The sequence below is a fragment of the Lucilia cuprina genome, chromosome X (assembly GCF_022045245.1).
Source record: "Lucilia cuprina isolate Lc7/37 chromosome X, ASM2204524v1, whole genome shotgun sequence".
Taxonomy (NCBI): Eukaryota; Metazoa; Arthropoda; class Insecta; order Diptera; family Calliphoridae; genus Lucilia; species Lucilia cuprina.
The window spans coordinates 8,545,241-8,560,712 of record NC_060949.1 but is presented as its reverse complement, the minus strand read 5'-3'; the positions used below and the strand labels follow the sequence as shown (position 1 = coordinate 8,560,712).

General features: G+C 29.3%; 1 protein-coding gene across 2 annotated transcripts in view; it reads right to left on the bottom strand.

Moving 5' to 3' along the window:
- Positions 1-15,472, bottom strand: part of LOC111683117 (paired box protein Pax-6) — a 58,569-nt gene that overhangs the window by 5,962 nt on the left and 37,135 nt on the right. Inside the window, exons 4-7 of one of the 2 annotated variants that reach the window (XM_046954407.1) lie at positions 6,277-6,450; positions 5,695-5,765; positions 2,148-2,581; positions 1,671-1,876 (exon numbers count right to left, since the gene is read on the bottom strand). In XM_046954407.1, coding sequence (XP_046810363.1) covers positions 1,671-1,876; positions 2,148-2,581; positions 5,695-5,765; positions 6,277-6,450 — 885 coding nt within the window. Of the gene's footprint in view, positions 1-1,670; positions 1,877-2,147; positions 2,582-5,682; positions 5,766-6,276; positions 6,451-15,472 lie in introns of both variants that reach the window. The other variant, XM_023445150.2, reaches the window with a different exon arrangement.

The window sequence follows — 15,472 nt, the reverse complement described above, 5'->3', positions numbered from 1 at the left end:
TTCAAAATCACTATGCAAAATTTTATGAGGATTGGTATATAATTGACCCTACCCCCCATATAAGGTCCCCTTCAGAAAATGACTTTAACGCTCATTACTGGCTTAAAAATACTAGTACATAGATGAAATTTGACATAAGTAAATTTCGAACAAGTCAAAATGCATCTAAAAAATTTTATGACAATCGGTCCATGTTTCCTTCAGAAAATTACTTTAACGCTTACAACTGGCCTAAAATACGAGTATATATGAATTCTACATAAGTAAGTTTCATTCGGGTCAAGCGAAGTTTGATGGTGGGTATATAAGATTCGGCATAGACAAATAACACTCATACTTGTTGTGTATTAATAAAGTTTAAAGAAATTTAAACAATAATCATCACATGAGCAGATGTCGTTTACTTGATTTCCAAAATCCAACTGAGAAAATATAAATAAAAAATTCCTTTTAAAAACAATTATCTTCAGATTATGTGCAGATTTATTCTGATAATTCGAAAACATGTGTATAATATTTTTCTTTGATGAATATAAAAATAAAAGAAGTAAGAAGTTATCGTCGGGCGAGGACGACAATATAATACCCTACACCTGTTTACGAATAAAATGTGATTTATTTAAGACTTTGATATGGCTAGGGTCAAATGAGGCCCTATAATTATAAAGTTATGAGGGTTATCAACGCTAGTGCGGAACTTGGTTTTGCAGCTTTTTGTCGAGATACGAGTATATTTAACATAATTATGAACATAATAGCCCTCTTTGGCGGGTTTAGTTGTGACCTGTAGTTTGATTAAAAGCTTTACGAGCTAATAGTGTATATAAAACTAATACGTTTAAAATACACTATTGTGAAGGGTATATAAGATTCAATCATTAAATAAATAAAAAGTTGCCAAACAAACCATTTTTTATTGATAAAGATGTATTTAATAAGCAAAAGGCCAATTTATCCCTCCTGTGACAACTTCCATATGAATAACGAATCTATAATATATTCTGGTCTGTATAGGATTGTTTTCTTATGCTATGTTACTGTACATATCTATAATAATAAGCGCAAATATTTTATTAAGCAATTCATAATATTTCCCAAAAAATACTAATATTTCTTAAATAAATATTGTAATATTTTAAAGATTTTTAAATGTGTCAATTAACCTTTTTTCTGCTCGGTTAATCGACATACCAGTTTCTTAGAAATGGTTAATTTTCGGTTAACCGAAAAACCGCTTTATGCAAAAGTCGTTTTTTATAAACATAGCTAGATGTTACTTAAAAATATCAATTACATTACTACTAATAAACACATTCTAATTACTATTCTTTCATAAATTAGCAGAAAATACTTATTTAATTATTAATATTTCAGAATTCCCACTTATTAGCAGACCATCTGTTTATGCAAAATTTCAAGTAGGTCTAGAAGTTGCAATTATACTTTTAATTTAAAATTTAATTTAGTGGACTTAATTTTTTATCTACGTAGACTACTCCTACCAAATTTCATTAAAATCGAAATGATAAATATAGCCTATATCGCTTTTTCATATAAGCATTTAAATATATACAAATTTCGTCTTTTAAACATAATAAGCATACAAATTGCTAAATTGTATAAAAAAAACATTTGTATAATTAGTAAAATTGTTTACTTATCTAACTTACCAGAATTATTTGCTCCAGCACTTGAACTGCTACCATATACACTATGCTGGGGAGTCTGCTGATGGGCCGTTGATGGGTTACATGAGTTTCGCGTATGAGCAGCATATGGTGAGCTTAGAGAAAGCGGATCATGAAACATGTACGTGTAACTTTCACGTTGTTGTAAACATGGCGATGGCATTGAACTTAGCGACGATGTCATGGAACTAAAAGTTAATAAATTTTATTAAATAAAAGCTTTTACTATTTTAAAACAGAAAAATTATAAACTATTTCTGCAAAAATAGCTTTTATTGCGAATTTGAACAAAATCCGAAATAAATCTGTTTAGAAAATACCGAATTATTTCTTAAAATTCCATCCATTAAAAGTTTATCTTTTTTAACTCAAGATTGAGATAATGCGTTTGGATTTTGGATTCCAGAAAACAATTTCAATTAATTACCGTTTAGACCATAGTCATGACCTACCACTTACTTGTAAGTTTCTGCCATTGTTGGCTGGGAAATAGGTGAATACATTGAATTAAAGCCAGAGTTCAATGATAACCTAGATGTGACTGTTTGTAGAGGCGGACTAACAGAATTAACATGGCCAACGCCGGTGTTACCGCCACTGTTTTCCGGTATATTAGGTGCTCCGTTTGTACTATTTGTAGGTACACTTGATGCCGCTGCCGTAGTTGGTGCTGAATCGTTTGTCGTATTACTACTGTTAGAATTGGGTGTATGACTAGATGTATTGCTTTCGACTAAAGATGATGCATTGTTAACGGTGCTTATAACCGAGTTGGTACCGGCTGTGTTTGTGGCACTTGCTCTGCCACTATGACCGATGTTGTCGGCCGAACGTCGCTGAGTTCGTAACTTTTCTTCTCTACGCCATTTGGCACGCCTATTTGAAAACCACACCTATTTTTGTGATAAATATGATTTGCATTCTTAGATTATGATAAATTATTTGATTGATTAAATAATACAAATTTAAAATAAAATAAACAAATTTTGTAATATAAAAACAAAAACGGTTGAACGTGGGACAAACACCTTTTTATCCGTCATAATAAAGTTGTAAGCCAAAATATATTTGCTAAATGTTGGAAACTACTAAGCATATAATTTAATACATTTTAATAATTCTTTATAAGCATCACACTGAAATATCACAATTAATATGTATTTATGTATCACATTTAATATGTATGTTATGTATCTTCTTTTCACTACACATTTTTTATTGGACTTGAATATGACCGTTTACACATGATACTAAAGGTCATTTTAAGTGATCTTTTGTTCTTTTTAAAGGTCTTTAGGATAAATAGTTTTACTGAATATTTTCCGTCAATATTAGTATCAAATTAAAGATGAAATCGGAAATAAAATCCATCCTTTGATTTCAGGACGAACAACTTTATTCTTTTAAAAATTTCATTCTTATTTATTATATTTTGTTTCTGTAGCTTTAATTGGAAATCAAATTTAAAAATATTGGACATTATTTTTTGGATTTAAACACAACCGAATATAAGTGAAAGTACAGTTCTTATATAGATACACTGTATACACAATTTTCAATTTTCTGACCATTATTCCTTTTTATAGGACTTGAAACTTCAAAGCATTTTATATCAGTTCCCTGCATTACGCCCAGTAACATGGGGATATCCTTTTAAAATGTTATCCTCCCATATAAAGAATCTATTTACTATAATAAAATTATTTTTTCCTTAAAAAAAAAAAAAAAACAAATGATTAATTAAAAATATGTTGATCAAAAATAGCCACATAAAAATCCCTGATCTCACAAAGACTACAGAATGTTTGTTTGTAGTAAAGATCAGTTTTATTTAAGAAGTGAAAGTGAATAAACTAAAGCTGTGAAAAAAAATATTTTTCACTCAATCCACATTTACTCCCTTTACATGAAATGTCCAACAAGAAGTCTTTCATTCCGTTATTTGATTAGGTCCATTTTTCACTACACCTAAAGGGACACACGTTCCAATCTCGAGATTTTTACTTTATATTGTTCATGAAGTACTTCTTCATTAATAAGTCCAAGTTAAAAAAATCCTGTTTTCCTTTGAACTATAAAGTAAAAATTTAATGCAATTTTCTGAAAATTGCAGAAACGCAGATTTCCTTTCGGTTTCGGAAATCTATCCCACACTATTCTTTTTTATATTCAGGCCTTTATTAATTATGTTAATAGTCCTTTAAAAAGGAAAAACATCAGAATGTGGAAAACAGAGTACACAGCTTTTCTATATAGGATCACTGCTTTTCCGCGTTTTTAGTTTTGTTCAAGTCCAATAATTAATATTACTAAAATGAATTTGCTTTATTTTATTACGAGACACACCTATTTATTAGAGTATTAAATATCATTTTTTAGTTTCTATAAAAAAAATTAATAATACATAAGGTTTCAACATATATTTATTAAGAAAAATATATTGAAAATTTAAAGGGATATAAAAAGATAAAATTTTCAAAGGTCATTATTTACACCTTTTCGTCCTTAAAAGTAAAAACCTAAAAAAGTTTTTACTTCCAGAGATTGTTTTCTTTCACTTGATACCCATATTGCCCAACATTATTCAGTAAAAATATTTTAATATTCTTAAAACATTGAAGTCCTATAAAAAGGAAAATGTTAACCTCAAAACGGAGTTTTACTTGAAATGTCCTCTAGTATCATGTATGGTCTAGCTCAGGTCCAATAATGGCTGTCGCACTGTGGTATGTAGATAAAAATACAAAAAATTTCATCACTAGGTACTACATGCGCAGCAAAAACTGCCTGGGGAATTGTCAATAATTTTTTTTCTTTGGGCACCTCTAATGTACATATTTCTTAAATTAAAAAACGGAAGAATTAACATACATGTATATACTACATAATGAAGCATATATAAAACTTCATTATTAGGCTTATAACTTCATTATCATAAGTATCACAATATACTAATAAAACTGGTGGCGCATAATTAGTGTTGTCCTCTGTTGTTAAAGAAAATAATATAAAAAATTGACACACCAAACAAAAAAAATTAACATAATTGAAAAATTAAATCAAAATATACTTTTACATAAATATTCTTAGAAATTCTTTGGAATGAAGAACCAACAATTTCCATTTTTCTAGATGCTCAATCGAATTTTTCGTATTATAAAATGTATTAAGAAATTTTATAGCCGTAGGTTTAGTTTAAGACTAGGTGACATTTATTGCTGGACTGTAAATGACATTAATCTAAATCACCGTCATTGAAAATACAAAATTTTGGCAGCAATCTCTTTTTACACATTTTTACTACCAACTACCAACAATTTTGCATCAGCAAAAAACATTTGCATCGTTAAGTTTAAATGGTTTTTAAGCGTTACCCACCTTGGTTGGATATACATTCATCTTTTTTTTGTGAGAATATTATTCCTCCATCACATATAGTTTAGAATCTAGGCATTATGACAAAGTTATTGAAAAGTTATGACATAGTCATTGACGTGGTTGCAAATTTTATCCCTCTTATTTTTTCAAAAGACATTTACTATAAAATAATATTATTATAACTGTTTTGTTTTTTTTATTATTCAGTTTAATTAAAAAATAATCCATTAAAAATAAATTTTTGAGACAATTGCCACAAAGTGACAATAATAAAAACCAATAATGGTACGGGAACAATTAGTCATATTCGCTTGAAATCTTTTGAAGAAATGTTAAGATTTAAAAAAAACCAAACAATTCTCAAATTCCTTAAGTAATGTTTAATTAAATTTCTTACTATTTATATACTGACAACATGTCAATCGGTACCGATAGAAAAATCCTCCCTTCAACTCTAAAATAATTATGAATAGGAGAATGATATAAAAAATGTTTAATATCTGATTTGTTTTATAATATTTCCTGTTATTTATTATTCGTTTAATTTTTTCAAACATAAAGTGCAGATAGAAACAAAAATAATCGAAACTAAAAAGAAAACAAATAAAAGACAAACCTGAATACGTGCCTCTGGTAAACCTATTTTTTCTGCCAGCCTTTCTCTAGCAAACACGTCAGGATAATGTGTCCTCTCGAATTCTAAAAAATATTAATAGTTAAATTAATAAATTTAGAAATAAATTATCTTAAATATTCAAAATATGTTATATAAAATAGAACTATACGATTGCCTAATATTGCCAATTTTTTACTATATAATTTTATAAGTGCTTTATAAAACCTTTCAAAAGCCTTTAACCTCTGTTCCATATAGCCCTAAAATTAAACTATGTTTTGGACTCTGGGTTAAAACTTTTGGCCGTTGTTATCAGTATTATGCTAAAAGTAAAGTAATATCATTACTGTAAAATTTAATGTTTTTTGTTCTTAATATTTTTACTTATAGTCAATATTTTTAGTTGGTATATTTTTCTTAATATAGCATTTAAATAAATTTTGAATCTTAGCATTCTTAAAGAAAAAATTTAATTAGCAAAAAGGCAATCAATATATAAAAATGTTCTGTTAAAAAAATATGAATTTTGAATAACTTAGGATAGTATTATATTAAATATACGATATGTGTTCAAACAAAAAATAATATATGTACCTTTCTCCAAACTATCGATTTGTTCGTTGGTAAATGATGTCCGATTACGCTGTAATTTACGTTTTAGACGCAAACGCATTTGAGAATCTTCGTCGCCGGAAGAATTATGATCGGAGTTTCCATCTGAGGTACTTTCATGCGAATTAGCATGGGATAGATCTCCAGAAAATACATCTGTAATAATAACGAGAGAAAAAATAGGGTCAATATTATAGTTAATAAAATAATATTAAAATTGAAAAAAGGAGTACTTGGAAAACAATTTTGTCATTCTGTTTCATTTAGAGAATTCTATATTTGCAAAAGGAATCATTCCATTCGGAACCCTGTTTTCAAAATATGGACTTAAATATGGAGATATCATACGTGACTAAAGTACATGTAAACAATGGACACTAACACTATTGGTCATATTTTATTCGTAATTGATAATTTTTAAATAAAACAAATTTAATTTTATAACAATTTTTTTAATCGAACGTGATACATCGCATGATTTTTCTCCTGATTCTTTTAGGTTATAAAATATAAATTTTGGAAATATATGCATACACACACTTCAGCAAATAAAAAGGAGTAGGAAAGTACATGTTCAAAGAAACAGGAGTTATCTGGCGACTAGATTTATTATGGACCGATCCTCATAAAATTTTGGGGTAGGATTTTTATTCATATAAAACTTATTTTTGCCAATTTTTATCATAATACTAATTACACTGTGAAGAAAATCTTTCCCGAATGAGACCATGAAATAAGAGTATACCGTCAGCAGACTAAAATATCCAGTGTTTGAAGAAATTAGCTCAAGTTTCTAATCTATTTAAAGTATTGTAATTTTGTGAAAAATTTTCCATATATAAGTATTTTATATGTATGTAATACAATTAAATAAGTCAGTATGGAAAATACTCAATTACTTAAGGTCTTGGATATTTAAATTTATTAATGTTTATACTTTGTGTTCTTTAATTTCCTTTCTACTTTAATAGTAGTTAGTAAATACTCTATTAGAAATGTTCAATTTTATTTGATTTAACAAAAAATAAAATTAACAAGTAGGAAAGTATAGTCGGACATGGCCGACCATATAATACCCTACACCACGAGTATATATTTAAAAACTTTTATGTTAAATTTTACCCTAATTCCAAAGGACATTTTTTATATAATTATCCTTATTTTAAAATCATAACATTTCAAGGTATTGTCAAACTACAACACATAGCCATAAATTACAGTCTAAAATTATTAAAATTGGATAAAAATGTTAGAATATATACAATATAAAATGTAATTCTTTTTAGAAAAGGTTCATGCTTAAAAATTTGTTGATATTACATATAAGAAAATTTTACTGAAAAAAAGCTATGTTTAAAATGCATATAAATTAACATACGGGCTAACTGATGATGATCAGTCTTCTAATTTGGATGTTAATGTTATTAATGATTATTTTGTAAAGTAGTTGATACAAGTTTTTCTAAAAAGAATATTAAATTTCGGGTTAGTGGGGTATCATTTCGATGTGTTTATGAATTTGAAGTTTTAAAGTTTTCAACTTTAAGGTGGGTATAGGACGAATATTGTTGTATGTTACAAACATCAGCACAAACCCTCCTCACTAAATATTTTACCCAGCTTCAAATAATCTTTGTTATATTTTATAATGGTTCCCAAAATATTTCTAGTCTATCGATGGCCGTTCATGAGCTGAATTTAAATTAAGCCACTGTCGACAGACCACATTTTTTGACGTTTATAAGAAAAAATCAAAGCAAATTGTGGTTTTGTTTAAAATTATTTTTTTGAAATAAAATGGAATAACTAAAAGATATTCTGAATAAAATACGAAAACCGATATATTATTTTTCTCATAATATTTATATTTATTTCCATTAATAATAACCAGGACAAATACATGTTTTTAGTCAGTAACTTAAAATAACTTTTAACTAGTTTTCTTTTCGAATCAAAGAATTTGCTACAAAATGCAATTTTGTTATAAATGAATAAATTGCATATTTTGCTTTAAATTGCATATATTTTGCATATTTTAAACATTTTTATAGCATATTTTGCGTATATTTAAATTTTTCTAAAACAAATTGTTTCGTTTTCTCTGTATATTAAAAAAATCTTATTCTTAAGTTAAAAAATTATTTTTTGAAAGATATATAAGCTTTCTTCTGACCAAAAAAAGAAGTTTTTGAAAAAAATTTAAAAATGTAAAATAAAAATTAATTTAAAAAATGTTTGGAAAGAATAAAGAAATAGCTCTATGAACTCCTTTGGACAATTTTTTCAAGAGCCAATAGGTGAAAAGTTACACTTGATCAAAATGTACAATTTTGACCCCATCTAAGTCTGGTAGTTCTGGACCGATAACGCTAAAAATTGTTGTATGTCCTACTATCCCATACAGAGTTATAAAAAATCGGCCTATCCCAAAAAACTTGATTTTGAATAATTTGAAAAATTCCATTCATGTTTCGAATACGGTATTGTATAAAACCCCTCTTAACCGGATTTTTCTATTCAATTTTATAAAAAAGGAATTTAATAATGATAATACATATGTATATGTAACAATTATTCCTGTTTAAAATTAGTCAAAAAAAAAAATACAATATTTTTTTTTATTCTAGTAATTGACTAAATTTTAAAAATTTTAATATTTTTAGAACCAATAATGAATAAAAAAATTTATTCGAATAAATATAAATATATATATATATTTATATATAAATAAAAATAAAACCTGCCAAACACCTCCAAAATCTTAAGATACGAGTAAAATGGCGGATTGGCGTACATTAATGCACTTATAAGTCAGTAATTAAGTTCAATTTCATCCTATTTAAAATTTCTCAGTGGAAGCTGAGGGTTTTATAATGATATTTGTATACGATGTTTAACTTAAGTAGGGAAATATGTGTGCTTTTCATCAACTACTTAACATTTTTATACCCACAAATTTTAACCAAATCTTATTTTTGTTTTGTATTGAAAATGAGTAATATCTGTCTACGATTTAACCTAGCCCCCATAAAAGGTTCCCTTCAGAAAATTACTGTAACGCAGATAACTGACTTATAAGAGTGGATGGAATGTACAAATTTTTAAGGAACCAAAATGTTTTTGTAAAATATTAAGAGGATCCCACTAGAAATCCATTGTTTACATAGAATTTAGTTGCTATGCTGGTATTTTTTAGGGAGTTATGTACGTTAAAGTCTTTTTCTGATAAGATCGATTAAAAATGTGGACTCTGCTTTATGGAGTATTTCCAAATGTAATCATTATTTTTGTGCTTTCCTGAACTTAAATAAACTATACGAGTGTTCACTACTTTTATTCTGTGTACATTAAGTCTTATCATAAGTCTGCCGGCTTGTCGAATACTTCAAAAATATGAAACGAAACCGGCTGGTTTCTAAAAGTGCAAAAAAACGTTAGACCGGTTTTCAGTTTCAGTTATTAAATATGTTATTGTTAATAACTAATTAAAATTATTTATTTGTTTTCAGTTTAAAATCAGTTTTAAGAATAATTTTATTTTTTAAAGAAAAAAATATTTTGTTTATATGTGTATAATATCAAAAGTTACTATATGATTTTTTTTTTTTAATTGTTGTGGTATTGTATATAACAATAACCACCACATTACCCCCTTTCTAATGAAAATATTATACATCTTGGTGATTCGGGGTTATTCCCTGGTTCTGCAATTATTTCCTCAATAAACGCCGGCTTAAGTCTGTCAATTGAAACTTTGTCAGTGTTCTTTCCAATCTTTACAGTATAATATTTTTCATTTCTTTCAATGACGTCATATGGTCCACTATATTTATTGGAAAATGGTTTTAATATTCCATCATTGCGTATCCATACTTTAGGAGTATTTGATAACTCATTATATATAAATGGTTTTTTAGAGCAATGATGAGATGTAGCTACAGGACGAATATTTTCCATTGTTGATTTCAGTTGTAGTAAAAAGTTGGACTGAGGTTGTTTGCCTTTAATATCGGAGAAAAATTGACCAGGTAGTTTTAAATTTTCCCCATAAAGAAATTCAGCTGCAGACGCTTTCAAATCTTCTTTGTGTGCTGTTCTCATCCCAAGAAGAACTGTTGGTAAAATTTTTGTCCATGAGTGAGTGTTATAACACGTTATGGCTGTTTTTAATGTGCGATGCATTCTTTCAACTAAACCGTTACTTTGTGGATGATACGAAGTTGTTGTAATATGTTGAGCACCTATGAATTGAGCTAATTCAGCAAACACATTTGAAGTGAATTGTCGTCCACGATCAGAAACTATTTTATTTGGACATCCATATCTGGAGATCCAACAGCTATAAAATGCATCACATATAGTTTCAGCCGATATATTTTCTATAGGAATTGCTTCAGGCCATCTTGTAAATCTATCTATACAGGTTAGGAGATAACATTTACCTTGACTTGGGGGGAGAGGTCCTACTATGTCTACATGTACTTCAGAGAAACGTTCGGACACAATTGGAAAAACTCCTAATGACGACTTCACGTGTTTCGAAATTTTCGCCTTTTGGCAATGTTCGCATTTTCGTACCATTTGAGCAATGTCTCGATTCATTGAGGGCCAAACGAAACGATCAGATATAAGTTTTCGGGAAGCTCGTACTCCTGGGTGACTTAAACCGTGAATCTTTTGGAATACCTCTTGTCTTTGATTCTTGCAAACATATGGACGTGACTTATGGTTAGTTATATCGCAATAAATGTTTTTATTTGAATCTGGAATATTAATTAATCTAAGCTTTAGTTGAGTAGCTTTTTGATCAGTTAGAATTTCTTTCAATTCTTCGTCGTTCTTTTGATTATCTGCCATAGTCTCGTAGTTAATTAATTCGATCTCACTTGATCTGGACAAATAATCTGCTACTACGTTCTCAGAACCGGGCACATGTCTTATATCTGTTGTAAATTGAGATATAAAATCTAGATGACGGATTTGTCTTGGGCTTGCACGTTCGGGTTTCTGCTTAAAAGCGAATATAAGAGGTTTGTGATCCGTATATATTGCGAAATTTCGTCCTTCTAACATGAATCTAAAATGTTTGACACCTGCGTACGTTGCTAATAATTCTCTATCGTATGTGCTATAATTTTGTTCAGAGGGTGAAAGTTTGCGAGAGAAAAATGCTAATGGTCGCCATCCATTTTTCATTTTCTGTTCTAAAACTGCCCCTATACCAATATTAGAAGCATCAACTTTGAGAGCTATTTCAGAATCCATTTCCGGATATGCTAGCAAAGCAGCATTTGCACAATCATTTTTTATTATTTTAAATGCTTCTTCTGTCTCAGGAGTCCATTTAATTTGTCTTTTATCTTTCTTTTTACATCCTTTTAGAAATTCATTCAGTTTAATTTGGTGGTGTGCTGCATGTGGCATAAATCTTCGATAGTAATTGGTTGTTGCAAGAAACCGACGAAGTTGTTCCAACGTATTTGGTTTTGGAGTCTCTAGAATTGCTTTAATTTTTGATTGCATGGGTTTAATACCATCTTCTGAAATGTGATATCCCAAAAAATCTAATTCGGATACTCCGAATAAACATTTGCTAGGGTTAATGATTACTCCATTATCGTTTAAACGTCGAAAAAGTATATCTAAATGCTTTAAGTGTTCTTCTTTTGAAGTTGACGCTACTAGAATATCATCAATGTATACGTATACGAAATTTAAATCACGACAAATATTGTCCATCCACCTTTGGAAGCTCTGAGCAGAATTACGTAAACCGAATGGCATTTTAAGGTATTCAAATAGTCCGAAAGGTGTTACAATTGCAGTTTTTTCTATATCAGCGGGATTTACAGGTATCTGATGATATGCCTTGACTAAATCGAGTTTGGAAAATGTATTATTACCTGCCAAATTAGATGTGAAATCTGTCACAAATGGTATAGGGTATCGGTCTGGTATAGTTATACGATTTAATGATCTATAATCGCCACATGGTCGCCATTCGTTATTTGATTTGGGTACCATATGGAGTGCGTTTGACCAACAACTTTTTGATGGTCTTATAACTCCGTTATCAAGGAGATATTTAAATTCATTTTTTGCACAAGCTAAACGCTTGGGGTCTAATCTACGGACTTTAGCTTTTACCGGCGGACCATTAGTATCAATATGATGAAAAACTTGACAGTTGCTTGGTATTTCTGAGATTCGGTTAACTGAATATAGTGCAGGATATTTCTCAAGTAATTTGTGGTATTCGTTTGAGGCTTTAATGATATTAAGTTCAAGTGACGGTTCTAATGATATTTTTGCGGGTACACTTAAAAATGTTTTTCTAGCCACTATTGTGAAATTCTTAAGATCTGGTAAAAGATCAAAATGCTTGAGGAAATCTGAGCCTATAATAGGTTTACTAACTTCTGCTATAATAAATTTCCAAACAAAAGGACGTCGAAGACCAAAGTCTAATTCAAGGATATGTGTTCCATAGGTTTTTATAATACTACCATTAGCTGCATAAAGTGAAAAACATGGTTCGTACATAGTATTATTTTTTTTATTAAAATTTTTTGAAGGCAAAACTGATATTGCAGCGCCCGTGTCTATCAAAAAGGATAATTTAGAATTTTTGTCTTTTACGAATAGGCGGCCATCGCCAGTAGGAATTTCAGTGGCCGCTACTGAAACTCCATTTAGTTTTTTGTATATGAACATGGCGAAGTACATTTTGTGGATCTTTCTCCAAAACGACGATGATACCAACACCATTTTCGTGAACGAGAATCGGATCTATTGCTTTTGAATGATGTCGAATCACGTGATAGAGATCTGTTTCTCTTACCTTGAAGCTTTTCGATCTTACTTTCAAGTGCTTTAATTTGTTCCGAAAGTTGTCTTAATGTGATTTCTGATATAATCGATTGTGGTAATGACGCTTCAGCTTGATTCTTTATTTCGCATACATTTGGGGGCTTAAGGACTTCAAAAATTTTATCAGCTTGTTCTGCTAAAACCTGGATTGAGCAATCTGTGACTGACAAAATTGTCCTAATTTGATCTGGCATTTGCTCAAGGAAAATACTTTTCAAGACTGTATCACCAACATGTCCTGATGCAAGATTTTTAAGTTTTTGGAGAAATTGTGTGGGTTTGTTGTCTCCTAGCGATTGGCCGTGGAGAAGTTTGCGAATTCTTGATTCATCGGATTCACCAAAAGTGTTCAATAGAGTTTGTTTTGCTGCTGCGTATTGCGTTATGTTCCCTGGAGGGTTGAAAATAATATGACTTATGTACTCACTTATTTGAGGATCCATATTGGCAACAACATATTGAAACTTTGTTTCATCTCTAGTTATGCCTGCGATGGCAAAAATTGACTCTATTTGGACAAACCATAATTTGGGGTTGTTTGTCCAAAATGGTGGCAATTTGTGGACAGATGATGCTCCAATTTCTCTGCTGTTACTTATGATTGCACTATTTTGGCTGTCTTGATTTTGTTCTTGCATGTTTGGTTCGTTTCTTTGTGCTTGAGGATTCTGCAATTGATGTCTATCGAGTGAATGGCTTCTCTCAGTACTCCTTGATCTATGTGGGGTATGTGTTAACATTCTCGGGGTCACCAATTGTTATTGTTAATAACTAATTAAAATTATTTATTTGTTTTCAGTTTAAAATCAGTTTTAAGAATAATTTTATTTTTTAAAGAAAAAAATATTTTGTTTATATGTGTATAATATCAAAAGTTACTATATGATTTTTTTTTTTTTTAATTGTTGTGGTATTGTATATAACAATAACCACCACAAATACTATAATCTAATAGAACAGTTCTGGACGGATAGCGCTAAAAATGTGTGTCTGACCTACTATCCAATAGTACTAACCATGGTGCAAATTTATTTAAAATTTATTTTTAAGTTGGATTTCTTGATAAGATGAATATATTTAAATTATTGCAAATTTTAATCTATAAAACATAAATGCATATACATGACATATACAGGCAAATCCCATTATAACGAATCTCACATTAACGAAAATCCAATATAACGAACAGCCAATTTTTTAACATTAACAACCTTATATAGCAAACGTTTAAGACATTTTAAACTCGATATAACGAATAAAAAGAAAAAATAACTAAAAAATCCAGCTTTTGAATTATTGAATTATTATTGATATCGTTAATTTGATAACCATGATTGAGCAATTATAATAAGGTGTGCTTCAGAATTATAAGAACACTTTTTATTATAATATTTTTCTTTAAAATATTAAATAAATTTTATAAATTATTTTGGAAACATGATCATCTTTGAACGCGCTTTTCATCGATGTGCAATTCATCTCCATTTCTTTCGTAATTTCTAATATTTTTCAAATAACAAGTTTGTCTGTGTTTCAAAATTATAAAAACACTTCATTATTTTTTAAAAATTAAACACAATTTTAAAAAATTATTTGGTAATTCGGAATCCCCTATATTTTAGAAAATTAAATATTCCAGAATTCACACTTTTTACTAAAGTTTTTATTATATTTTGATCAATATTTGATGACTCCTGTGAAATTCCATTTTTTCGTCAATTAAGGCTTTCGTACGTTGATTTCCTAAGTAAACTCGATTGGGTTGTATCCCCTAAAGACTTTCCGTGGACTTTACATCTAGTTAGCACTGCTGACTACTCTAAAGCAGGTGTATTTTTGGTGTTAAACCAGTTTTTGAAAAATTTTATGTTGGGTATAAAGCATTTTCTTGCTGAAAATTTAGTTTTTTGTTCGACTTTGTGTCATGAAAAGCACAAAATTAATTTCTAGAGTTCTGGCGTAGGACGTGCTGTTAATTTTACATGAATGAAATTGGAATTAGAGTCACTCGTCGGAGCAAAAAGCTGCACTAACCATCAGCAACCCATCGCCAAAATTTCTCTTGGGAAAGTGTAGGGAATCCTTGCTCATATCTCTCCAATATCCTTATTTTTTATCTGGATTCCACTTTTTTCCTTCGAAAATATAAACTGATGTAAAATTTATAGTTATTTTCCAATTACAAAAAAATAGATAAAGTCATACTTGGATGTAATTTGCTTGCATGTTTTCTTTCGCGAACTGGAGCTTTGCAGTAACATGATGGGGTAGTAACCGCGGAACTTGCATCTTTTTTAATTATTTTTAA